At 41.6% G+C, this 24,505-nt stretch overlaps 3 protein-coding genes and 1 long non-coding RNA gene across 5 annotated transcripts in view; 2 read left to right on the plus strand and 2 right to left on the minus strand.

The window, feature by feature from the left end:
- Nucleotides 1-186: 186 nt before the first annotated feature.
- Nucleotides 187-618, minus strand: LOC142887845 (uncharacterized). Its single transcript, XR_012926607.1, has 2 exons — nucleotides 586-618; nucleotides 187-483 (listed from the first exon to the last, which is right to left on the minus strand). It is a non-coding gene; the product is annotated as an uncharacterized LOC142887845 (long non-coding RNA).
- A 112-nt stretch (nucleotides 619-730) lies between these two features.
- bola3 (bolA family member 3) lies at nucleotides 731-2,087 on the minus strand. The gene is made up of 4 exons (XM_076022784.1): nucleotides 1,914-2,087; nucleotides 1,693-1,816; nucleotides 1,389-1,477; nucleotides 731-1,156 (listed from the first exon to the last, which is right to left on the minus strand). Exons 1-4 carry the CDS (start codon nucleotides 1,980-1,982, stop codon nucleotides 1,091-1,093), a joined length of 348 nt encoding a protein of 115 aa, XP_075878899.1. The 5' UTR covers nucleotides 1,983-2,087; the 3' UTR covers nucleotides 731-1,090.
- Nucleotides 2,088-2,401: 314 nt separating this feature from the next.
- Nucleotides 2,402-20,146, plus strand: pkd1l2a (polycystic kidney disease 1 like 2a). The gene is made up of 41 exons (XM_076022796.1): nucleotides 2,402-3,305; nucleotides 3,853-4,011; nucleotides 4,097-4,285; nucleotides 4,704-4,814; nucleotides 5,261-5,408; nucleotides 5,495-5,724; nucleotides 5,808-6,221; nucleotides 6,310-6,437; nucleotides 6,560-6,707; nucleotides 6,790-6,988; nucleotides 7,070-7,181; nucleotides 7,258-7,399; nucleotides 7,493-7,705; nucleotides 7,933-8,075; nucleotides 8,189-8,368; nucleotides 8,452-8,589; nucleotides 9,161-9,307; nucleotides 9,402-9,526; nucleotides 9,615-9,735; nucleotides 9,969-10,097; nucleotides 10,193-10,418; nucleotides 10,711-10,901; nucleotides 10,993-11,223; nucleotides 11,568-11,669; nucleotides 11,754-11,932; nucleotides 12,020-12,166; nucleotides 12,271-12,470; nucleotides 12,878-13,098; nucleotides 13,191-13,407; nucleotides 14,397-14,860; nucleotides 15,227-15,323; nucleotides 15,861-16,001; nucleotides 16,101-16,286; nucleotides 16,862-17,192; nucleotides 17,532-17,665; nucleotides 17,745-17,872; nucleotides 17,961-18,121; nucleotides 18,453-18,663; nucleotides 18,750-18,851; nucleotides 18,943-19,074; nucleotides 19,480-20,146. Exons 1-41 carry the CDS (start codon nucleotides 2,981-2,983, stop codon nucleotides 19,633-19,635), a joined length of 7,458 nt encoding a protein of 2,485 aa, XP_075878911.1. The 5' UTR covers nucleotides 2,402-2,980; the 3' UTR covers nucleotides 19,636-20,146.
- A 669-nt stretch (nucleotides 20,147-20,815) lies between these two features.
- The window catches only part of nfat5b (nuclear factor of activated T cells 5b), a 29,324-nt gene continuing 25,634 nt past the window's right edge, over nucleotides 20,816-24,505 (plus strand). Inside the window, exon 1 of one of the 2 annotated variants that reach the window (XM_076022810.1) lies at nucleotides 20,816-21,173. In XM_076022810.1, the coding sequence (XP_075878925.1) occupies nucleotides 21,101-21,173 (73 nt within the window). In that variant the 5' untranslated portion in view covers nucleotides 20,816-21,100. The remainder of the gene's footprint in view (nucleotides 21,174-24,505) is intronic. The other variant, XM_076022818.1, reaches the window with a different exon arrangement.

Raw genomic sequence — 24,505 nt, forward strand, 5'->3', positions numbered from 1 at the left:
GGACGACGATTAATTTATTTTTTACGTTTGCAGTCGAAAATGTCCCCCCAATTTTCTGCTTATTGGTGACGAATTGAAGAAGTGCACCACCTTCTGGCCAAAAGTGTACAAAATTTTAGTCTGATGTTTTGAAGGATGTTGACAGTATCTGAAGATGTCAATGAGGCATCCAACTAGGCAATGTACTAAATTATAAACAGCCAACTCTCTTTTTATTTTAAGAACTCTAAGCATCGCATACACCTCATATACGATATATGTAAACAGCAATCTATGAATATTTCTAAACCAATCAGACATCTGGCTCAATTTGAATTCAGGGTCCGTCTGCATGGAGCTCTCCAGCATCCTCCCAAGTTCCCCTTTAGTCCAAATACAAGCACATGAGGCTATTTGGCAACTGTAAATTCTCCATTGTGTGGCCCAGCAATGAACTGGCAACTTGTGTACTCCGCCTTTGCAGTGAGATAGGCTGCAGTACCCCTGCAACCATAGCCGCATGATAAGATTATCTTAGTAGATCAGGCAAAAAGTTCGTTGAGGGGCTGGGAATGAAACGATCAAAATAATACATGCTCTTATTACCATTACATTGGCCATCTCTGAAGCATCCTGGTGCAATCAGTTAAACATAAGTTTAAAAAAAGAAGAAGAAGAAGAAGAAGAAGAAGAAGAAGACAACAACATAAAAAAAAAGTATAAGTAATAATGAATAAAAATAATCACTGACAATGTTTTGGAACATTTTTATTTTATGCAAGACATTTATATTAATTAATGTTTTAACTTACCGTTTTAACAATAGCCCTGAACGGACAAAAACTTTGGAGGTTCCTTAGGATTCATTACTTGGCCATCATTTAAGTTAAGTTGTGCGTATTGTAGCGCTATGTAAAAAAATAACATTTTACAAATCTTACATACAATGATAAATGAGAATGCCAGGGACAACATATGTTTGCCATACTTCAAAGAAACCCTTCCAAATGATCGTAGAATTATATTACTTTTTGAAATTGTACTGTACATCCATTACATAAGAAGATATAGAGGAGCAGAATGAATGGTGTTGAAAGGAGGAGGACATTTCCTATTGTTTTGGAACATCAGTAAAGATTCGCAGACCATGCATTCCTTGAATTTCTTCTTTGAGTGCCTGTAGAGGGCATAGCGTAAAGGTTAAAAATCAATATTAATAAAGATTTTTGATCCTTCATGAATATATTCAAGTAATTGTAGGACAATCTCATGAGCACAGCTGGAATACATTCACAATATTGCAAAGGTCAGGGCATGTATTCCAGAGCAATATCTAAAACATGCGGCAACCACCAATAATAGAACTGCCGTATACCTCCCTTTTATACGTTTTTAGTAACATGTTTTACCTGATTGACCAGCTGGTGCTGCTGGATAGTCCTTTTTCCTTTGAACTCGTCAGACTCTATATGGATCTCATACATGGCCCCACAACCACCTGAACACAACAAAGTAGTCGCACTATTATTCCTGACAATGATGGCATTTTCAATGATGATCCCGTGGTCACCCTTAACTCTGCTAGTTTAGACCACGACTAAGGTAATATATAACTATCCAAAATATTTAGCACGGACTGAGACACCCAGAATGGATGTCGCATCTTCTGTCATAGCTTCAAGCAGCAGCATGGAACTCGTTTGCATAAAGTACCTGATATATCCACCACCTTCAGAGAGGAGGCGAGCGGAAACTTCTCCCTCAGTACGTTGGCGATGTGGACCTCTCCGTCCGTCTGAGTGGACAGACATCTCCGCACGGTGCCAGTTACAACAACCTGAGGAGGGAAGACGGCAGCAATGAGTGTAGCCGACTGCTGCTGACTAGCATTGCGGGCTATCCCCGTTAGCATATGAACAGAGAGGTTTAGTTACTTTGTCACCGCGGAGAAACCTCAGCGCAGCGCTGGTTGTGCCGACCAGGCGTTGTCGAAAAGCCGACATAGCGACGATATGGCGTCAGTTTTTCTTTTAATCACAAGACGTTATGAAAGGAGCTCCAACTCCTCCAAAAGTCATGTCCTCACAACAAGTTCGTCTCAGGAATATGACGTCACAAACGAGAACCTCCCGGTGTATTTTTTTTCTTTACGGCGTTGTCGCGCGCACACACACACACACACACACACACACACACACACACACACACACACACACGCACATGAATTCAGCCAAATTAAATCTGTAGTAGTAGTAACAGTGGCAGCAGTAGTTCCACGATACTTATTGTTAATGTCTTGTCTGTTTTTATGATACTTTGAATTCTTTATGAATGTATGCTTTTAATACAGTTGCCAAAATGAGTTTTGTGGTTGTTGTTTTAAACAAACATTGATCCCATCAAGGTGTGTGTGTGTGTGTGTGTGTGTGTGTGTGTGTGTGTGTGTGTGTGTGTGTGTGTGTGTATAGACAGAAGGAGAGATAGAGAGACAGATAAAGATTTGTTATATTTATGACCACACCAAAAGATATTAATTACCATTACCATATTATATTATTACACCTCTGTTAACAACCGTTCACCATTTGCACAGAAGGTAAAACATAAGACAAATTAAGGTTCAACATAACAATTAACTGCATTTCAGTGTGACAATGACAAGCCCATTGGCCAGGTACAGTCTCAGGCTGCTTTCAAAACCTATGATTGATGTTCTCATAACGAGATAAAGGTCTGAATGAGAGGCTTATCTCAGTCTACAGGTTGTGGAGGTTGAGGCAAAGGAGCAATTAGCGTCTGTTTACAGTGCCCTTTCACTACAGACAGAGCTTTTTGTCTCCGCAGGAGTTATGGCAGTAGCACAAAGCTTGACAGCAGTCGAGTGAGCGGTCCTAATGTCGAAAATAATCCTGAAAAGCCAAGGAGAGATTGGGAGGCTGACGTCAGTACCCTTTAAAGGCGCGATGCTTCTACCAGACCTGACCAGTTTACCTGCCCAGAAATGGATAGCAACACCTTTGGACCTGCTCTGATATTTTTGACGTTTCTCTTCATTAATCTGGCATGTTGTGTTGAAGATACCGATACTATTTCATGTCCAGAACAACAGGAGGTTTTTGAAGGCTCTTGTTATGAGTTTGTGGCTCTGCGAAGGTCTTTTCTTGATGCCCAGGGATGGTGTGAGCAAGGCGGCGGGCACCTTGCCTTTATTCTGACTGATGAAACACAACAATTCCTCCAGAAGCACCTGGTGCCCGACAAGGACTGGTGGCTTGGTTTGGCACCTGCTGCTCCAAACCTGACGCTTGATGTTGCTACTACAGAGGGTGAGGTTGCACATTGACACAGGAGACAGAACAGACTATACTTTTATATAGAGGTGTATATTTATTATTTTATATCATATTTTTATGTTTTTATTTTATCATGTACCCAACTGTTATTGTTTTGTTCATCCATTATGGCAGATATGTGACGAATGATCATGTGTAGGAGTCAGATATTGGACATGGATATGATAAACCTTTTACAATTGAGCCGCTATCACATGAGACAGCTTGCACACCCAGCTTGTATGAATGGGTGTTTGTTCGCGGACATCTGTTCAAGGATTGCCACGTCTGGATATCTCCCTCAAGCAGCATTGAACATTTGAGCAACAAGTCATTGAGTTTAACAATGTTTTTCACAGAGCTGTTGTCAACGAGCCTGATTTATGAGCCTCTCTTTGCTTCCCCCTCACAAAGAGGGTCCTTTGTCATCCAGTGAGCATAGCACTAGCTCATTTTTATAGCGTTGTTGTTTTTTTCGGGACGCCAAAATTGCACTTTACCCCTAAATTTTGAGAAAATATTTTCCCCCCTCTTTCCCCAGGTTATCTTGCATGGCTAGATGGCTCAGATGTCAGCTACAGTAACTGGGTGAACATGCCAGATACGCAGGCGGCCTGTGGTCTGATCCAACGACATTCAGGCTTCCAGTGGGAAAGCACAGAGAACTGCAGCCAAGAGCTCAACTTTATCTGCCAGTTTGGTACGGGCATCCAAATAAATCAACATGCAGCGTTAATGTCTTCCTGTTTGCTGCTCTGTGATCATATTTCTCTTTTTTCTTGCAGAGTCTGGACGATACATTTCATGTGACTGGAAAAACGCATCTCTGCAGTGTGGATCTGGCCAAGTTCTCGAGATAGATGACAGCTTCTATGGACGAAAAACTGTCCACTACTGTCGCTCCGAACTCACAAGCTCACCCTCAAATTCCCAGGAGGAGTGCAGCTGGGTGGATGTGACTGATTCAGTGTCAGGTATGAAGATTTTCATTTCAATGCCATTAACAATTAAACCATTTTCATTTTCATGCAAACATGGTCAATGTTATAGAAATCTAGAAATGAATAGTTCCAGCAGATCCAGCAAAAAACATTATATCTATGTGGTTGTAAAAGAGTTAAACCTTGCCAAATCCTGTTTAATGAGCTGAATTGAAGGATTTTGATGTATTAGTGCTGAATTAATGTGCTTCAGGAAGTTCAGCAAAAAAAAAAAAAAAAAAAAACTTGCTAAGGCTCCATTTTTTTTTCTTTGATCACAAAATGATTTGAGGGTAGTAGAAATTCTAGTCACTTCAATTTTTCCATTTTATGTAATTTGGTCTGATGACAACAGCACGCCTGTCATTGTGTACTGTGTGCCTTTAAAAGTGATTTCCTTTTTTCACTTCAGAGCGGTGCCATGGTCAGCGCACTTGTCAGGCTATGGGGGAACTGAGCTCTTTTAGTGAACCATGTCCTGCGCTGGGGAGTTACTTGTCTATAGAGTATCACTGCAAACACGGTCAGAAAGCTCCTTTTTGTAAAAAAAAAAAAAAAAATTCAATAGCTGTGATATTGTAATTCATTAAAATCTGTACATACATTTTTGTGTTTGTGTAGCCCACACTTTGCAAGTTATCTGTAGTTCTCAGTTGCCCTGACGCTTGCAAGTTAATGTTTGATCTATCATTGTGTGACAATAGTGCATCTCATTTTAGAACTCCAAATCCAAATTCTTTACCTTTCACCTTACAAAACATGTCTGGGAGTAGTTATGTTGTCTCTCCTGCTAAACTTGCTTGATAACTTTCAACATGAAGAAAGTAAAACAAGAAGAGAGTGAACTGAGGACCCCCCCTGAATTGTTTATTATTACTTTTTAAAATAGTTTTTCTTGTTATTATTTTTTATATAATGTTGTTCATTGTGTTCAGTTTTAATTAATATCTGTTATTTTTTCCTCCTCAGGCCTTCACCTGTTTATGAGCAAACTGGCAGCCGTCTTTGACAATGTCACCATCACTGTCAAGTGGCTCCTTCACCCTTTCCAGGGAAACCTAACATGCACACTGAATGCTGGAGACGGCCACAATATTGATCCGTACAGCCCAGTGGGGTGAGCCAAATGTTGCATCCTAACAACCAACAACCAAAATGCAGCACAACTTGCATTATTCACAGCATTTAACCTGTCACTTGTAGGATGGAGACCACTGTGATGCACAAATTCAACCAGCCGGGTGTTTTTAAAGTCAGCGTGGAGTGCTCCACAAGTGAATGGCACGTCACAGCTGACAGCATCATCACCGTACAGGAGCCTGTCGGAGAGTTTGGTGTAATCAGGTGCTTTAGCGGGAACACGTCAACAGATGGCACTAAATGCAATGCGCTCAGCGGTGAGCCTGCCAGTATCCAGGTCGTGGTTGAGAGAGGTGAGCCTGTCACACACAACAGAGGTTACTGCTTACAAGACATCCCCTATTTCTGTATGATCATGCCGTTCCCTCTGTTTCAGGAACAAATGTTTCCTATGCAATTCACCACGGCAACCATTTGGTTGTCAACTCCTCTGTGGACAGAGGGCTTGCACCCCACAACCTGACACTGAACGTCAGTGTGATCGGGAAGCTGGGACCCGGCTGCCACAACTTGACCCTGAGTGCTTCTAACAGGGTGAGTGCCCACCCAGTGTCCTCTGGTTTGGAGCTGTGCCTTCTGGAGCCTGTGGAAGGCCTGCAGGCCTCAGTGGAGGGGGCAGAGGATGGTGACTGCCCGGACCTGACTGATCTGGTGATCGGCGTGTCTTTGGAGAGGGGAGCCCCTGCAAAGCTGCTCTTCACTCTGACTGGAAGAGGCGACACGTTGTCAGAGAACAGAGACATGTTCAATGGCAGCACACAAACGTTTACGTTCTCCAGCCCACTTGAAGGTACGACCTGGCTCGAGCTGCGCTCTCATGAAATGTGAAAGTCAATTATTGTGGGTGGTTGATCTAAATTTAGCCTGCTGTGACAAAGGGTTGTTTAAGGTTACCGTACGAGCCATGAACTCCATCTCTGCCTCTGACGTCGATGTGGACTTGAAGAACATACTTCAAGCTTGCCAGAATTATTCAGACCTCTCGCTGGAGGACGAGGCAAACACAGTATGATTCTTTGTGTGCCAATTTAATCCTAAAGTATTTCACCTGACATATACAATTAATACTATGTTCATATTTTTTTACATTATTATGCTTCCACAAAATAATTTGGTATTGCTCCACAGACAGCTGATACGAGTGTTGAGGACTCTGTACATTTAAAAGTAATGGCCACCCCAGAGATGTTGTTTGACAACTCTCAGAGTGTGACTCTGACAGTTCATGGGACGGAATCTTTGCCAAGCAAAGGACTGATATATGAATGGAAATGCCGTGAGTGTGATTACACAACTGGAACTTCAATTTGGTCTTCCAAAACATGCACTTATTAACATACGTTTTCTTCCCTGCACAGGTGGAAACTGTAAATGCAGAAACAGCACAAATGATGAAATGCATGTCATTGAAAAAGACTGCCTCCCAGATCCTTTTGATATTTTCAAATATATTGTTATTGTGAGGAAAACATCCTGGTTCAGAAAATGGGTTAAACTTGATATTGCTGCAAAATGCATCACAGTCACTCCAAAAGAATTCACAGATGTCACCATCAGGTAAACCACATGTGGAAATGTCCTTGAAAAATAAATATGTTTAGAGAGACAGTCTTACTTTCAACATTTCTGACCCTGCAGTTGTGACAATTGCGCTCCAGTTGACGTGAACGACAACGTGAAGCTGATGCTGAACTGCGAAGCAACTTGCCCAGCTGTAATCTGGCATATTGAGGATCCCAACCCTCTGCAGGCAGGATATGAATAATTATGATCTGTGACATTACTGGGAAAAACTGTTCATGAACGTATTGTGATATTATCCGTAGGATGGCCCTGGAAAATGTTTTTCCAGAGCAGGAAGAAGGCCACTGACTGAGAGGCAGGACGGCATGACGACATATATTGTAAAAAGTGAACATCTGAAAGTGTCTAGGGACACACTGCACAACGTTACTGTGATTGCCTATGGTGCGTTCGGAATGGCCATGCACAGGACTAATGCATCATGTTCAGATAAGTAGCCCTGAAATTTACCAATGTCTGTCTTCCCTCGTTTTGCAGGACAAAAGGAGCCAGCTTTTGCCAGATACACTTTTCAAATACCAGTTCTAGAACCAACGACTCCAGTCGTGACAGTTGCACCGACGCACAGCAGCCCCGTCTCATGTAGCATCTCCCCACCAACAGGATCGGTTCTTAATGCTTTTGACATCACCTGCAAAGCGAGCACTTTTTGCTCCAAAGGCTGCTCTTATTGCTTCAAAACAGACACAGGTGGGAATGTCTCAGTGAGGGGGAAAGAGTATCAGTCTGTCGGCTGCAATGAATAGAGGAAAATGCAGATTTGTGATGCTACAATGAAAGGATGGTGTTGGAGAAGGCCGCTTCTTCATTTGTCGGGTTGCCACATAATAAATTGACTGTCGGAGTATGTTTCAAAAAGTGGACTTTCATCATTTCCAAGCAGACTGATGAACACTTCTCTTCTTATTATCTTTAAGGTAACCATCTGCGTTGCAGCGATACAGAGGAGGTGAAATCCCTGTACCTTCCTCTTGGAGATATGAACAACAATTACAGTCTGTTGATTGTGGTGACTGTGAAGAATGAATATGATAAAGCCAACACTACCATCCTCACTCAGGTGGGTGTTCTACCACTGTCATTGTGTCAGTAGAAGGGGAAGAAGAAAGAAAACAGGGATTCACCATGTAAAAGCTGAATTTTCAATCAGTCTGACCTTTAATGTTCCTCAAGGTGTGGAAGAGCAACTCCAGCTCATCTGTGGAGACTCTCCAGTCTGCCGTGGACGACACTGTGAGTCAGTTGGAGCAGCAGGGCTTGCTTACCGGTGAGGCGCTGGGGCAAATATTTACCTCAGTATCTGATATACTGAACACTGAGGCTGACCAGGAGGAGAAGGAAGCCAGGACAGAGGTAACATAAAGACGTCCGCAAGGGCGAGAGTGGGAAGGAACGTCAACCTCTTTGTCAATAGGCTCTTTTGCTCTGTATTTCAGCTCAGGATGCAAATGCTGAGCAAAATGACCACAGTTCTGGAGAACTCACCCAGCAACACGACTCAGGAGGTAGAGGTGACAGCCCGAGCTGTGGCAGGACTCACCCAGCGTCCAGATGAGCTCAGTCCTGCTGCTCAAGTACAAAAAACCAACACGTGGCACATTTTTTTCCAAATAAATATGGAAAGAAAGTTCTGTTAAATTCTGTATATGGCACATAAATTGTACACAAGGAGGATTAAGCATTACAGTGGTAGACAAATATTTTGAAATCTGATTGAATCATCATTTAAAAGATCAGTCATGAACTGAGTACTTATATTTTATTCTGGAAAATGAGCGTTTAGTTGTCACATCAGCAAAAAAAAAATAGCTGAAATAAAAAAGCATGGTATACTTTGCAATCAACCTTGGTAGTTTTTTTGTTGTTGTAATTTTCAGGCTTTATTAAACAACTGTAAGTGTTAACTGTAACTGCAGTATTTTGCCACATTATATTCAAAATACTGACACTAAATTTGCTGAGACCAAGCAGCCACAACTTCCACATGCAATAACACAGAAGCGCATAAAACACATATATATATATATATATATATATATATATATATATATAGTTGTATATGTATATTTATATTTGTACATGTATTTGCCTTCAGGGCAACGAATCTGGATCATATTTGCACTGTGTAATAGTTCCTCTTTACAGGAGGAAGCTGGTTCACTGTTGGTAGGTCTCAGTTCCTCCCTCAACACTATCAGCGTCAATCAGGCCGGCCAGGACAATGGAGAAGTTGTGCAAGCAGCAACACCAATACTTGAAGCAGCCAGTAATATTCTAAATGTTTCCTTAAATGTAAGGGTGAATAATTTCTCTTACTTCCACTGATACCAACACTACTTATCTCAGTTATCTATGGTCTGACAACGTACTTCGTGTTTTTCCTCAGCAAAAAGTGTCAGAGTTTCTCTTCACTGGGATAGACAACGTTCAGAGCGCTTTGCTCACCAATAAAAAGTTGAACGGGGAACCGGCCATCATTGACTCCGGCCAGATCAGTGTTTATGTCAACAGGTAAAAGATTGAGACTGATGCTGAAAAAAAGTAATGAAGAGAAAGAAGTCACAGAGTCATAGAATAATATTTATCCACTTCCTTTTAGAGTTTCTCCAGAAAATATGCAAATGCAGGAGATAAATGTCCAGAAAAACTCGTCCACTAGATTTTCCTTCCCGGCACTGCCAGCTCACATCGTCTCCCCAGAGGAGCCAGTGGATGTTAGAGTAAGTGTGTGTGTGTGTGTGTGTGTGTGTGTGTGTGTGTGTGTGTGTGTGTGTGTGTGAGTGCGTGTGTGCGTGCGTGCGTGCGTGCGTGCGTGTGTGCTGAAGACAGGGAGGGAGCGACTCTTGATCACTGTTTACATCAGCATCCTCAGAAGTGCATCTGGCAATTACCAGTTTCATACATTCTAAAAAGCTTTCTTCTTGTTGTTGTTGCGATGCATTCTTTCCTCTAGATGATGAGTTTCAAGACAAATCCTTTCGCCTGGAAGGAGGAAAACATCACAGGGACTGTGGGCTCTGTCTCTCTCACCAGAATGGATGGCACCGTCATCCCCGTGGAAAATTTACCAGAGGAAATAGAGGTAATCACCTTTGTTCCTAGAATTACTAGTTACTTTGAGTTAAGCGACATTCTGAAGTCTGCGCCTAAAAAAGCGTTTCCCACACCCCCTGTTAGATTCTCCTTCCAAGGCCTGATTTTGGCATGGTGAACAGCACCATCCTGGATCTTGCCAATTTCAGCACATTAATTATTGATATCCCCTCACCGGATGTCACAATTGTGCTGAAAATGGAGCCGTCAGAGGACATTTCCTTCATGCTATTCCTGGGGTATAAAGATTATCCAACTGATGAGAATTATGTGGCAAAGACTCAGATTCCCCAAGAGAATTTCCCTGAAGGTAAATTAAAACCACCTGTGCAGCAAAACCCATTTGGATACTCTGTTGTGAAACTGAAAGTGTTTTGGATTTCTTTACAATGCTCAAAAATGAAATGAATACACACACCTCGTCTCAGAAGGACTGCATCTCTTGAAGGCCTGAATCACAAACAGACAGCATGCATCTTCCTAAAGCCTTTAGCCATTGATGTTCATCCTTAAAGTCAGGATTCTATCCATTTAGTAACCAAAGTCTTGCCTAATTATTCATTGCGTCAAGATATGTATGTGATTCTGTCATACTGACACAGAGGGGAGATACACCTGGGTCCTGAGCCCCGGAGACAGAGCAGGGAACGCTGGACTTCACTACCTTGTTATGAAGCCCGTCGTGGACCCGGGCGTCAAATCCGTCAACACAACTGTGACCGTTGTGTCAATTGCTGCTCAGTGCAAATACTGGAATGAAAGTGAATTCACTTGGAGCGAGGACGGCTGCAGGGTTGGTACAGAAAGAGGAAAACTCTACACTGGCAGCATTGCTCATTCCTGGAAAAGTAAATAACAACAGACTGAATGTTTGTTTTCCACAGGTTGGCCCACTCACCACACCTTTAGTCACTCAGTGCCTCTGTAACCACTTGACCTTCTTCGGCAGCTCTTTCTTTGTCATGCCAAACTTGGTGGACGTCTCACGCACTGCAGAACTTTTCGCGACGTTCACCAACAACCCGGTGGTGGTGTGTTTCGTGGGGGCTCTCTTTGTCGTCTACCTCCTGGTGGCAGTGTGGGCATGGAGGAAGGATATCCAGGACTCAGCCAAGGTAAATATCATCCAAGACTTAGCTTGCACTGAAAACCTTTTTCCACTTTCCAGGTGGAAACTAAAAGTCAGGCTACACCTTTGACAACCCAGTCAAATACGGCATCATGCACCAAACCATATATCTGACACATTCCAAAAAGTGTAAAATTACACAATAATGTGAAAATGCTCCAACTCGTAGTGAAAGAAACTGGTGTTTTAAAGAAGTACCATATCCCTGCACGATTTACGAGAATTCATTGTTTATCTTCATCTCGTAGTTGACAGTTGAATCACTGTCACTCTCTTAAAGTGGATTAGCTTTAAGTGAAATGAAGATCACCATGTCTTCCCACACACCAGGTCAAGATAACAGTGCTTGAGGATAATGATCCCTTGGCTGAGTATCGTTATCTGCTGAATTTCAGCACAGGCCATCGCCATGGTGCCGCCACTTCGTCTCAGGTCAGTAACTTCGATGAAAGCTTGAGGGTAAACACAGATATTACTTGGCCTGTGCAATGCAGATAAATATGTGTATCTGTATAGGTGACCATAACTCTGCAGGGGACGGAAGGAGAAAGTGAGCCCCACCACCTCACAGACCCCGAGAAGCCAGTCTTTGAGAGAGGTGGGGTTGACATGTTTCTGCTGACCACGCACTTTTCTCTCGGCGATCTGCGGAGTATCAGGCTGTGGCACGACAACTCAGGAGCACATTCGGCATGGTACGAAGTCCAATGCATAAGTGGTGAAATCAAGGTTAAACCTGAGTCAGCAATAGTTTTGCATAAAATTTTTGATTTCACATGCAGGTATGTCAACAAAGTGATGGTGCAGGATCTGGACAGTGGTCAGAAATGGCATTTCCTCTGTAACTCCTGGCTGGCTGTCGATGTAGGAGAGTGCACTCTGGACAAGGTCTTCCCTGTCGCTACAGAGGTGGACCTAAAGAGATTCAGGTCATTAGAGTTTTGCCAGGTTAAAACAGATGACAAAAGAGTGTTCATTGAATTTGTATCATGTTTGCTGAATTTTCCATTGATGTATTTATTTTTACCTCCAGTAATCTGTTCTTCATGAAAACAGCCAAGGATTTCCGGGATGGCCACATCTGGTTTTCCGTCATTAGTCGACCTCCCTGCAGCACTTTCACACGTGTGCAGCGGGTGTCCTGCTGTTTCTCACTGCTGCTCTGCACCATGTTAACCAGCATCATGTTTTGGGGCATCCCCACTGACCCTTCTGAGCAAACCATGGACCTTGGTAAGAGACTCAAACAGAACACCATATAGAAGCAGCAGTTGTAGTATTCTAATATTATAACTGACATACTACACTACATTTCAGAAACTGTGTACTGAAGCACAGTTCTTTAATACAGCCCTTTGGGATTTTTATGGGTTGAAAAATAAATGGGTAAAATATGGGGACTCTAGTGAAGGATGTTTCTTGTTTTTGCTCCAAAACAAAAATACGCTAATTTTTGCAGGTAACGAAAGACAAACAAATCAGATTTCTTTTTAATTCAGCAATGATCAAAGAAAAATAAAACAACAATTTAGAGCTCAGCAAACTCATTCTTTGCAGTTATTGAGCAGGGTACTGCAGTCTCACCAAAAGGACTTTCACTATCAGCTGGATCTCGACTCATAAAGGATTTTTTTCTTCAGGTCATATCGAGTTCACCTGGCAACAAGTGATGATTGGCATTCAAAGTTCAATCATCATGTTTCCCATCAACCTCCTCATTGTCAGTATCTTCAGAAACACACGACCACGAGAGAGAGAAACTAAAACTGGCTCATCAAAACGGGGGAAGGCTGGGCAAGTGTCGCCCTCACAGGACCCTCAGAAACAAATAAAGGACATCACTCCTGATACTGTCATCAAGGTGAGGAAACTGCAATCTTGTGTTTTTGTGAAGGGTGAAACTAGAGCTGCTGCTGCTATTGAGATCAACGCTTGACGTGTTCCCTACTTTAGGACATAAAGAGAATAGCTCAGTCGCTGTCCAAGGTCACAAAGAGGCCACTGCCTGACCGGGAGCTGCGGCCTGGTCAGCAGGTGGACATCAACACTCTGCTGTCTCTGGTGGAGGACATCATCAGACAGCAGAACCGAGCGGCTGGAGACTTGTACACGGAGGACACCAAGAGGGACCACACTAAAATCCTCAACTTACATGCAGTTAACCTGCAAGGTAATCGGTACTATAACCAAAACATGGGAAATGCCTTCTAAAAAAAAAGTTAATTTCTCCAAATGCAAACAGATTTGTCTCTTCTTTTTAATCAATATCTGTCCAAAGGGAGTGCTGCTGTACTGAATATCATCTCTGTTGTTACCTGGTTCTGGGCTCTACAGGTCGCTTGAATCTTGAGTGCAAAATGACCCTCAAGAAGCTGTCACAACCTCACCTGTGCTTTAATATTCTCCATGGGTCTAGAGTAGCTAGCAGCATACGAAAAAAAAACATTAAGATTTTATACGTTTGTTTGTTTTTTCATGTGGATTATTTGCCACTGCTAAGTGCTAGAAGACTTACTATTACAGCAGCACTATTTAGTTTATCAGTGGCAATGGCGGTTGTAAAATCATCTTTATAAATCATTTACTCCTAACAGGGGGAATGGCACCCCTGCCACTAACACAGCACGCCTGCCTGGCCTAGTAGAAGGCAATATACTCCGACTTTATACTGTAACTGCGTGGCACCTGGACACGCCTGGCCTCATGGCAACACTTAGCTCACCAACACACCAACACCAAGTCAGTAAGCTTCTATCTCATTGGTGTCAGATACTTTTTTTCTTAAAGACTACAACTCTGTAACTTACAGACCTTCAGTAAGAACTGTAAGTTAACTGAAAGTTTCTTTCCAACTTTTTGGTCGTTGCAGTCCAGTCACATCTCCCAGTGGTCATTTGGGGTCCTGTAGAGAACATATTTTCAACAAAATGGATGCTGTTTATGTTGAATACATGAGAGACCCCTGCATAACCTTGTTGGATAGTGATGCAGGTGCCTGCGTGAAAGTCATCTTTTGAAATCAATGCTTGGTCAGGGCTAATTGTTTTATAATAGAATTAATCTGAACCAGCATATTAGAGAATATGTGTCTCTCAAAAGAAATATGCTGTTGAGTGCTTTTTATTTTATCCTTGACATACTGATTTTTCCGATGAGCAGAAACCACTGTGTGTGGCAGCACAGAGAAGACCTCAGATGAGCTTCAGACAAGGAGCAACAACAGCAGATACTTGTACAGGCAACTGCATCACGTGGAGAAGGAACTGGGTTTGCTGGGACCCTCTCGTTTTCCAAACCAGGACAAATACAACCGAGCTGTGCGGCAAGTTCAGGGAATGAAGTGTCTCCTCGAGTACCACCTGCCCTCGTCGAACCTGGAAGGCACCGGCCTCGATGGCGGCTCGAGTCCAGAGGAGAGCATCAACGGAGATTCTACCAAGAAGGGAGGACTGCCGTGGTGGTTTGTGTTTGTCGGCTGGACCCTGGTGATCGCCACCAGTGGTGTGTCAGGTTACTTCACTATGATGTACGGTCTGACCTACGGGAAAGAACGCTCCATCAGCTGGCTGATCTCCATGGTGGTGTCCTTCTTCGAGAGTCTCTTTATTACACAACCGCTGAAGGTGAGTTAAATTACTGTATGATTGTATGATGGGACACTGGATTGGATTTCAGATGTTAACTTAAGTGAGAGATGAAGACTATCCATACAATCCACACTTCTACCTAACAAAATTACATTTTGCAACAATGTGACGTGACAATGCCCAGAGGAGTCATTTAATGATTTCTAATATTTTTTTTATCTACAAAATATTTAGGAGATGGCAGACAATCAAAGTTGCAGACTATGATCTACAAATCCACTTTAAATCATGAATTCTGTTCAGTCTAAATTTAGAAACATAAAATGCATACATTTGTTGTTTTGTAAAATACAGTACCCCACATGTACTGACGTTTTTTCCTTTTAACTTCTCTCATTCCAGGTTCTTGGTTTTGCTGCTTTCTTTGCTCTCGTTCTGAAGAAAATTGACCAGGAGGAGTACGGAGAACCACAGATAGATGTCACTCTTGGAAACACTGGTATATTACATCCTTTTCACTTCATCATCAGTTTTAAATCTGATTGGATTTTATTTGTGATGGTAATCGATTTGTGGAAAACACACAACACATTTGTGGGGTCAGCTCAGACATGCTGCACATGCTAGAATAACTATAAGGAGGAGTGGCTGGCTGTTCTGGTAGCATGTGTTCTTCTTCCAGCTACTGAAGTTTCTTGTTTTGTTCCATTCATTAAATATAGAATTAACATATCTTGTTTGTTTTTTTTATCACCTAATCCCCAAAACAGTTGAGACTGTACCGGCGAGAGAATAGCATAGACTACTAGGGACATCGTCCTCTTCTCAGCTGTGTTGTTCATCCTGCAAACGTATGCTTCTCTGGAATGGAACATCATTGGAGGAAAAATAAACAAGATTTGCAGTGATATGCTAATAGTGTTAGTGCTAATTATAATGTGACAACAGAGATACAGGGTCGACATGAAGGGCCATCATTTTCAGACAAGATAGTGTTTGTATAAGAAGAATTCAGCACAGTGTTATGTTTTCTCAGATGATCCAGATATGGTGCGCGCTGCAAGGAGAGACAGCACATGCAGCTTCTACCAGCCACCACCTCCTACAGACATTGAAAGGATGAGGAGCAACATGATTAAAGAGCAGAAGGTTGTGGGCCTCATACAGGAGATTGTTGGTAAAGAGTCACTTGAGTTATTATTTATAATTTAACATCAAGGAATTCAGCGGATGGCTGTTTTCAGACGCTGATGTGAGATATTTGTTTGTGCTGCAGCCTACATTGGTTTTATGTGGATGCTGCTTTTGGTGGCGTACGGTCAGAGGGACCCCAATGCTTACCTCCTCACCCAACACATCCGCCAGAGTTTCGCCAAAGACATTTCAGACAGTATGAGCATTCAGGATGTGTTTAACTGGGCAAACACAACTCTGCTGAGCAACCTGTTTGGGGAGTACCCAGGTCAGTACGTTGTGTAATTATATGTGGCTGTGCACAACCGATTTACCCAAAACGTTTCTCTACAAGAGAAAAATAAATGCAATTTCACAAATTGCATTAATTTTGACATAGATGCTAAAAATGAACATGTCAAATTTAATGTTAAAATGATTTAACTCATTGGTTAACACGTGCATTAAAACATTAATTGACAAATTTCACTCAAACGAGAGAAAATATTCTTTAAAAGGATTCAGCTCACTCCATTGTGTTCTGATCAATATTTAGAGGTGAGTCATTAAACATGAAGTTCACCAAATCTTGTAAAAATCACTTAGCCTGCCCAGATTGATGAATCTGACCAGTGGTGTTATACTCTACAATAATAACAACACCACTCTAAATTGCAAAAGAAAAATTAAGTTGTCGTCTGCAAATAATTGTTCCACTATCATTATGTCAATTTCATGGAGCATTATGCTTGATTCTCAAGACATTTTTATTCACAACACAATATCTTTAAATTGATTTGTGATTCCCTTCATGCTTCTAACAAGCTTCAACAATAATAAAAAGAGACCTGATATGTTCCACAGGATTCATCACAGATGGAAACTCCAAGCTGGTGGGTAACGCTCGGATGCGTCAAGTGAGGGTTCACAAGGACTCCTGCCGTGTGGCTGGTGTCATGCACCAGTCTGGACGGGATTGTCACGCTCCATACTCATGGGAGCTGGAGGACATGGGCTCCTATGGTCCAGGCTGGAGCCCTGTGGTAGATGGCAACAGCTCACAGAGCCATCACAGTCCATGGTCGTACCAGTCGCAGGGCAAACTGAAAGCCTTCCCCATCTGGGGCAGTATTGTGCTGTACAGAGGTGGTGGATTTGTAGTGGATCTGGGACCAGACCTCCAAAATTCCAGCAGGTAGGTCCTATCTGAGTGTGAAGGAGAATTTAGAATCAAAATGATTTGTTCAATGATTGAAAATAATTATGCAAAACTTTTTTGTCAACATGCTTTGATATTATGTTTATATTATATTTTATAAAAATTTGTGGTGTTCTTTTCATGTGAAATATGTGTGTATTAACTTCTGTTGCAAACCAAACTGCCCTTTAGGCACAGTTCAAATCAAATCAAAGACGTAAGATGAAAAAATGTTACACAAATCGTATCATACATATTCATTCCTCCTGAAACTAAGTTCACATTTGCATGACGAAGTGTATACATGGTGTCATTACCTTGTTTTTCTTCTTGTAGAGTTCTTAAGTACCTTTTTGACAACACCTGGTTTGATGTGTACACCCAAGCAGTCTTTGTGGAGCTCACTGTGTACAACGCCAACGTTAACCTCTTCTGCATTGTCACACTGATGCTCGAGACCTCAAGCATTGGTATGTGAGCCCACATTTCGCTGCTATGCCAGAGATTCACAGACATCTAAACTGTTCAACAAACCCTGTTGTCCACTAGGGGCGTTCCAGTTCCGCAGTGAGCTTCAGAATGTACGTCTTTACCAGGCCACCGGTGGCCTTCACATCTTTGTCATGACCTCCGAAGCCATCTACTTCCTCTTTATTATATACTACATGTTTGTACAGGTATAAATATCTTAAACCTTGAATTTGCTATGGCCACCTGTTGTGATACTAATTTGGTCGCTGTCACAAACTGTCTTCCACCTGACAGGGGAAGCTTATCAAACAGCATAAATGGGCGTATTTCAAGAATAAATGGAACCTGCTGGAGTTGGCAATTATCCTTCTCTCCTGGAGTGCTCTGTCTGTCTTCATCAAGAGAACCTTGCTGGGAAAGAGGGACATTGAGTACTACCAAAACAACAAAGATCAGTGAGTAAAATAAGACCAATGCAAGCAAGCAAGTATTTTCACCATAATGCCCATATTTTCTCTATGACAAACGTTAATCATTAATTGATTATATAATGAATATCATTTTCTATTTCTGAATCAGAAGAGGGGAAGCAAATCAGTGGATGCACTCAACCCTAAAATAATTTAACTTATCTACACTTCTGCAATGTGTATTTAAGGAGTCATTTTTCTACTTGGGAATACTTTATTCTATGGATAATGAAACATTATACTAGCATTGACTTAATCCTTTCAAAAGTTTGTTCAACAGATTGTTTAAACAAGGCCCTCTCCTCTCCTGAACCAGATTTGCTAGTTTCCATGAGACAGCCAAGGCTGATGCAGTGCTGGGGTATCTAATTGCCTTCCTGGTGCTGTTGGCCACAATCAAGCTGTGGCACCTGCTGAGACTGAACCCGAAGCTGAACATGATCACAGCCACACTGCAGCGAGCATGGACTGATATTTCAGGCTTCCTGGTGGTCATAACCATCATGTTCATGGCCTATTCGATTACGGTGTGCAGGTTCCCACACAAAAACTCAGCATGCTATTTGTTTTGGGGAATGTAGAACTAACAGTGATGAAATGTCCACCTTTTTAGACTAACCTGATGTATGGCTGGAAGCTATACTCCTATCGGACTTTGCTGGATGCTGCACAGACCATGATCAGCCTGCAGCTTGGTATTTTTAACTACGAGGAGGTCAGTGTTATCATAACTGTACCAAAACTTAGCACAAAAGCTGTTTATTCTTGGGCTGATATATTCATGCGATATTCATATGATATTTCAGGTTCTTAATTACAATCCGGTACTTGGCGCATTTCTCATCGGCTCCTGCATCGTGTTCATGACCTTTGTGGTGCTCAACCTCTTTATATCGGTCATCCTGGTGGCATTCAGTCAGGAGCAGATACATCACAAGGTAACTCACACATATAGAAACTTAAAGGCCCAATGTGTAACAATTCAAAGAGATGTGTAGCAGGAATTGATGTGTGCCTTTCTTTTAGTTACATGAAGTCACAAAATGCAAATACATGTCTTGTTTCCATTTCATTATTAATTGCAAGGTTTTATGAGCACGTCCACTTGTAAGGAACATCGTGTTTCAATTTTCAGACTTTACCCTGATATCACAGCTGGTATATAAATGATAAAATATCTAATCGAGCTCAAGAAAAAAAAAAAACATTAACATCAGTATTGATTTTTATAGGATTCTTTAACATTACATATTATGCACGACTCATTTAAAACACTGCAAGAGAATCATATATATGGAGAGTCACACGTTGATACTTCCTCACGTTACCCACTGTCCCTGCAGCCATCAGAGGAAGAGGAGATTGTTGAATTGATGCTGATGAAACTCTGCAGCCTGTTTGGAATCAAATGTAAGAAACAAGGTGGCAACCACCCAAATGAGAGGACACCAGCTTCCAGTAATGCTCTCTCAACTATTTCCTCAGGGAAAATTCAATGACGCCTCGTATGTTCTCTGAAAGGTTTCTCTTTTGTTATTGCTTGCTATAGTTACTGCTAATTTGTCTATAGATATTGAGCCCTGTATATCACTAAGCTATTTTACCTTGCACAGCTGCACATTTTGCTAATATAATGGAAAAATAGTAGCTGAGAATAATTGAATGTTATCAGTAATCTGCAAAATTGTTTCTGTCAGTGTTTCACAAAATAAGATTTAATCTCAGAGAATAAATCTTGTTTCATATGAGTACTTGTTACTAATACCTTTCATCTCAAGTTATTGACCGTGAGCAGGAGCGCCAGCATGTCACAAAAATGTGACATGCTGGCGCATGGTGATCATTATGTAGCTCATAAGTACGTATAAACATAAACTAACTAAGAGTGAAATTAAATATCAAATGGGAAAAGATGTTGGAGATTCCTCTTGTCCTGAGAGTTTTAAGTACAACAAATGCAACTCTGCACCTCATGCAATGTTTTTTTGTAAAAAGAAAAAAAAAAAAAAAAAAGAAATATTTTCTTGCATATGAAAAAAATAAATGTATCTTAAATTAAAATTACCCAAGATTATCCATTTTGGTCCATTTGATACCACACCCACAGGATGTTGTCAGATTCAACAAGATATCATACTGCGCCATGTTTACAGTAAATAAAACAGTAGTTTTCAATAAAAATCTGCAGTTTGATTAGCTAACAACTTTATATCCTCAGAAAAATGTAAATTATATTTACAGTGTTAGTTTAGCATGTCAAACACGTAAATGAAAAGTGGAATTGAGGTGAATGCAAGCTACTTGTTAAGGATAAAGCAAAAGAACTTTGTGTAAAACAAAAGTGTCTGTTTACTCTCCTCATTTGTTCGAGTTTTCCGTGTATTGACGTATAAATAAAGCTTAGCCATAAACATTTTGCAGGGCTGTACAAAATTTGAATGTTGTTGTTGTTATTGTTGTTTTTTTAATCAGTTTTTTTTCCCAATTCAACTTCGAATTGTATTCTTTGAAATCTTGAAATTTCTCTTTGAAAGTAGCTACAAAGTTGTCTGTGGCTGCACACCGTCAGGAGCATCTGTTAAAAAAAAAACAAAAAAAAAACAACAACCTCGGAAACCAACTTATTGCAACACTCATTGAATACCGCGTAGTTCGTGCGTATTGCGTCAACAGTGTGGGCGTGTCTCCGAGTTGTGAGCGTCGCGCAGACATCAAGCATGCGTCGTCTGTAGGTAGGAAGGTGGACCGAGCGGGGGCTCGCCAGCCAAGCGACAGCACTAGGAACAAGTGAGCAGCCGCCGAAGACGCTCCGACGCCGAGTCGCCACCACTTGTCCTCAGAGAGCTCAGCCCCCTCAAGACTTCACTGACCGGCGGAGGGTGGGGGGAAACGTCAACTTCCACAGCCGTCGCGTTTAAGCGAGAGCGTGAGGGTGTCCGGTTTCTCGAGGCTTGAGGGACTGCGATGCCCTCTGACTTCATCTCCCTTTTCAGCGGGGACCTCGACCTCAATTCTCCCAGATCCTTGTACTCTAAAGGTAACGCCTCTCAAGTTTATCTCTTTCTCTTTCTATATATGTATATATTTATTGGTAACTGCGTGTCTGTCGTGTTGTAAGTTGCTGCTGCTTAGCCGTCGCGGTTCCCCGCATGTCAAGTTGACCTGGGAGCACGCCCCCCCTCCCTCAGTGGAAAGTGGCTCTTGTCACATGCAGCCCCCCCCCCCCCACACACACACACACAAGAGTGCCCAGTTGACAGTCAACGGGAGTTATGTAAAACTGATTTCTCTCTCTCTCTCTCTCTCTCTCTCTCTCTCTCTCTCTCTCTCTCTCTCTCTCTCTCTCTCTCTCTCTCTCTCTCTCTCTCTCAACTTAAGAAAAAAAACGTTTGTTTTGTAAAAACTAGAGCCCCCAGCAGCTGGCTGCGCGCGCACCGGTCGAACCAGTTGGTTTTTTCTGCCTGCCAGCTGAAAAGCAGTGCCGCTCTCTGTTTTTCTGTGGCTTGTTTAAATAGGCCATCCCCCTGAGGCTGAGCTTGGACACATGCTCTAGTGACCCTGAGAGGGGCACTAGTGTGCTCACAAAACACACGCACTGTGTCATCATTAGCACGTCAGTCGACTTGTTGCTGCTAGCTTGATCCTCGCAACGCTGGATGAGGTTTTGAATGAAACAGACAAACTAAGTGGAGTGAAGATCTGGCCCACCTTTCCCTTACTGCGCGAGTGCATTTAAAAATGTACTCATGCTCATGTATATTGTGTTTTGCTTTCCCCCATATCTGCATTTTGTCCAGCATATTTTACACAGTTTTATGTCGTCTCTGGATCACTTGGTTACTGCGACTGCTGAGGGCTAAACAGGTTTGTTCACCCTATGCTGTGCAAACACAAACTACCAGAGAATAAAAACAAATATTTTCTTTGGTACCATGAGTTGCAGGGAGGCATCCAATGGCTCACACATGTACAGCCATGCAATATGCTTTTAACAGCAATGGGATACTTTAATGACCCATAATGAGGATGGTTTTGTCCAAGCATTTAATAGCAAGTGCAACAAAGGAGGCAGGGGGTATTAAATGCAGTGGAAAAACATACAAATGTACTGGAAAAACATCTTTCTGTTTTATCAAGTTTTAGGTTGTGATATTAGGATTAGACAGTGTCAGAAAACATTGTCAGTAATTGATTTCAACGAAAGAAAATATGACACAAACCATGTTGCAAATCCATCAGATAGTAGGGTATTATCAACAACCAAGCAAGAACAAAAGATCTTGTTTTACTCTTATTAACCTTTCTTTTGATGAACAAGATGTACTGTACTTGGAGGCTGTCGTCCGTGAGGCACTCATATAAGTTCCTATTTGGACAAATTTGACTTTTCTTTAGTACTGGTGTTTGCTTCCAATCTCACCATTGTGTGCTTGTGTCTGCTAGAGGGACTTGGCGATGAGTAAGAGGCAGAGCTGTTCTTGCATCTTGCCGACTATGCCTGGATCACTTGCTTCAACGATTGCAATATTTGCTCAAAAGAATATCCTATTCATGACTTTTGTGATATTTTTTTTTCTCCACCTCAAAGTCAGTAGAGCAAGTCATGAGTGTTAGCCAATACCGGACAAAATGAAATCATTTTGTGTTTGATTGATGACATCATAGCAATTTAAACCATGCAATTCTTCAGAACTTCAGACCACAATGCTGAACATATATTTTTAGGTCATAAGCAGTCCAGGGAATTCCTAGTAAAAACCCTTTAACAATAGCAGCCGGGAAGTCATGCCTCTCACGCTGACTGAGTAAACGGACATCATAAAATGTCCTCTCACCAGTTTCCTATCAGAGTTAAAGGGCATTATACCTTTTTCCTCATACGTTCTGGCCATCTAAGTTAGCAATTAAAAGCCCCACAGGTCTTGACATAGTTCAGTTTTTTTTTCTTCTTTGTATTGACACCCGCCAAAGTTTGGCCAATCATTAACTGTCTGGCTTCTCAGTGTGTAAACCTGGGCTTAAATAGCACTCTATTAATATTGACTCTGCTGTGTTAAGCAAACTAGGCGGCATTCGCTTAAAATACTTGATTGCCTTGAGAGCTTGTTGATTTCTGATGATGAAAGAAAAATTAGCCAGGGGGGGTGGGGAGTGGCGCAAAAATGGACTTAGCGTTCATAAATATCCAAAGTGGCTCAGTGTTGGTTGCTTTGATCATGCCCAACAGTATGGACACTACCAATAACCTGCTGGTCGAGGTGAGAACTAGGTGAGAACGTTGCAGTCCTTACAAAATCCGATTCCAGATCTTTTTTAGTAATCCAAATGCTCCTGCAATGATTTACCAAATATGTCACTAGTGAGCAGTAAATACCTCAGTAGGTGATATTTTGACCTGGGGCTGATTAGTCTTCTTACTGAGGTTGGTTGTCTGTGTTAATGATTAACCTAAGATTTTGGATCAAGAAATTTAGATGGAGATAAGGAGGTGTGAGTAATTTGCATAATTCAGTTTGTCGTGACCTTAAAAAAAAAACAAGATACGTCATAATTTGGGATTCTCGTAGCAACTGAGAGCTTCTTTTTTTTTTTTTTTTTGCCATGCAATAAAAGCAAAGGATCGTTTGTGTTGTCATGTGCTGCTGTAAAGACGTTATGTTCCCATAAACTCTTATCTCTTGCTACAGTGGCAAATTGTGTGCACGAGTGGACAAACCTGTTGAAGCGGTTATACCTAAATCAAAACACGGTGCCGACCTATGAGTGTGGGGTTTCGCTATGGTGCGTGCGTGTGTGCGTGCGTGCATGCTTGGCTTTACATGTATATTTCTGAGTTTTTCGTGATTGACTGGGTCCCAGTAGTTGTGTGTGTGGTCCATGCATTGGCAGAGGTGATATTACATCATCAGAAAACTAGCGTGACCTTACAACTTAGTGTACCTTGATTATTTTTAATCTGCGCTTCTGCTATCAGGAAACTAACATAAAATACCTGTAAAACACCAGTCTGTCGGTTTGCTGTTCTTTTCCACTCCTTATGATGATCGTATTGTTATAGATAAGTATCAGCTTTGTGCTCACAAGTGACACAAAATACTGTATTATTTTTTTAGGTGGAATTAGATTCAGTGATGTTTAAAATGTAATATATACTGTATATACATATATATATTTTTAGTGTTTAGTTACCCCTCGTCCTAAGAGTGCAATATTGATCTCTTTGTGCTGCCTTTACCATAGCATATCATTTTTTTCACTGAAAGGTTGTTTATTTGTTTACCTTCAATTATGCACAAGCCAAAGGATAGAGGAAAATATGCATTTTCAGATTAAGCAGAGTGTTGACATAATATCTTCGCAGTCTGAAAG

Source organism: Nelusetta ayraudi, unplaced genomic scaffold, assembly GCF_046127955.1.
Source record: "Nelusetta ayraudi isolate G7.1 ecotype Tasmania unplaced genomic scaffold, CSIRO-AGI_Nayr_v1 ptg000002l, whole genome shotgun sequence".
NCBI classification, from domain to species: Eukaryota; Metazoa; Chordata; class Actinopteri; order Tetraodontiformes; family Monacanthidae; genus Nelusetta; species Nelusetta ayraudi.